Source organism: Malaya genurostris, chromosome 2, assembly GCF_030247185.1.
Source record: "Malaya genurostris strain Urasoe2022 chromosome 2, Malgen_1.1, whole genome shotgun sequence".
NCBI lineage: Eukaryota > Metazoa > Arthropoda > Insecta > Diptera > Culicidae > Malaya > Malaya genurostris.
The window spans coordinates 343,833,418-343,834,565 of NC_080571.1; the positions used below are offsets into that span (position 1 = coordinate 343,833,418).

Below are 1,148 nucleotides of genomic sequence, written 5' to 3' on the forward strand. Positions count from 1 at the left end.
TCTTGATGTACTGACTTTTACAAAGAACTAAACTTCCGCGGCTGTATGTAGGAAGATCAGGCAGGCATCACTGGAATATCATATGATCACGGACCTGGGGCGGAGGACGGAAAAGGCAAAACAAACTGCCACCATACGTGGCACGACCCCCATTCTTGGATCCGGGATGTGCGTCCACAGCTGGCGGGAATCGTTGGCCTATCGTCCATATAAAAGCCATCCAGCGGGTCTTTCGGGCATCAGAATCTAACAGTTTGCGGTAAGAAAATCATCTCGGTCTCATTACGTAGTAGAAAAGCAATCATGAAGGTAATAAATCTGAACTCACCATTAGACAAGTGGTTCTTATTCACGCCATAATCATAAAATCTTTAAAAAAAACAGTGCATCGCAGCTGTAGTCATGGTGCTTTTTGTCGCAGTCACCCGAGCCGGACTCATCTACAGTGCCCCGTGGGCCTACACTTTGCCCCACACGACGGTGGTCCAGAGCAACTCGGTGCCCAAGCTGGTATCGGCCCCGGCACCTTTCAACGGATGGACTTTTGCGCCAACCGCCGCCACTGCCTGGCCCTTCCATGGTGCTCCGTATTACAGTTACAGTGTCCCGTTTACCTACACTGCTCCGACACTGTTGCTTCAGAAGGAAGCTCGCTATCTGGCCGCCAATCGTGGTGCCATCCACGAGGCTCCCCTTCCTGGACACGCCATCTCTCAGCAGCAGCTCAACCTGGAACCAGCTGCGGGAACCGTTTGAACTGTGGACTACGAATTTACGACTGTACGACTGCTGGTGTAATGTGAAAACAATTGTGTCTGATTGAAAGTGTTTTGGATTTTTTTTTAGTAAATTCTAGTTCAAATAAATAACGTGAACTCACAGTTTAACAATAATCCACTTAGTGGTGTGAAATTGCCTTTCTCTAACCATTGAAATATTCTTTCAAAACTCATTTAAACATTGCTTTTCATAGAGCTGATCTTTGACACAAATGTGGATAGATCACAGAATTTCCTGATTGATTCAGGCCATTCACAAACACTAACGCCGCTCTTTCGGAGCCGAAAGCATCGATAATAGGGCATCCGACCTTCGCGTTGAACCCTTTGAAGCTTTTAAACGGACCGGCAGAGGTCGAGTTCATGTTA

The 1,148-nt window shown here is 47.2% G+C and overlaps 1 protein-coding gene across 1 annotated transcript; it reads left to right on the forward strand.

Moving 5' to 3' along the window:
* The first annotated feature begins 249 nt into the window (after window positions 1-249).
* Window positions 250-893, forward strand: LOC131431912 (adult cuticle protein 1-like). Its single transcript, XM_058597865.1, has 2 exons — window positions 250-309; window positions 385-893. The coding sequence occupies exons 1-2, from the start codon at window positions 304-306 to the stop codon at window positions 754-756; spliced, it is 378 nt and encodes a 125-aa protein (XP_058453848.1). The 5' UTR covers window positions 250-303; the 3' UTR covers window positions 757-893.
* Window positions 894-1,148: the final 255 nt, after the last annotated feature.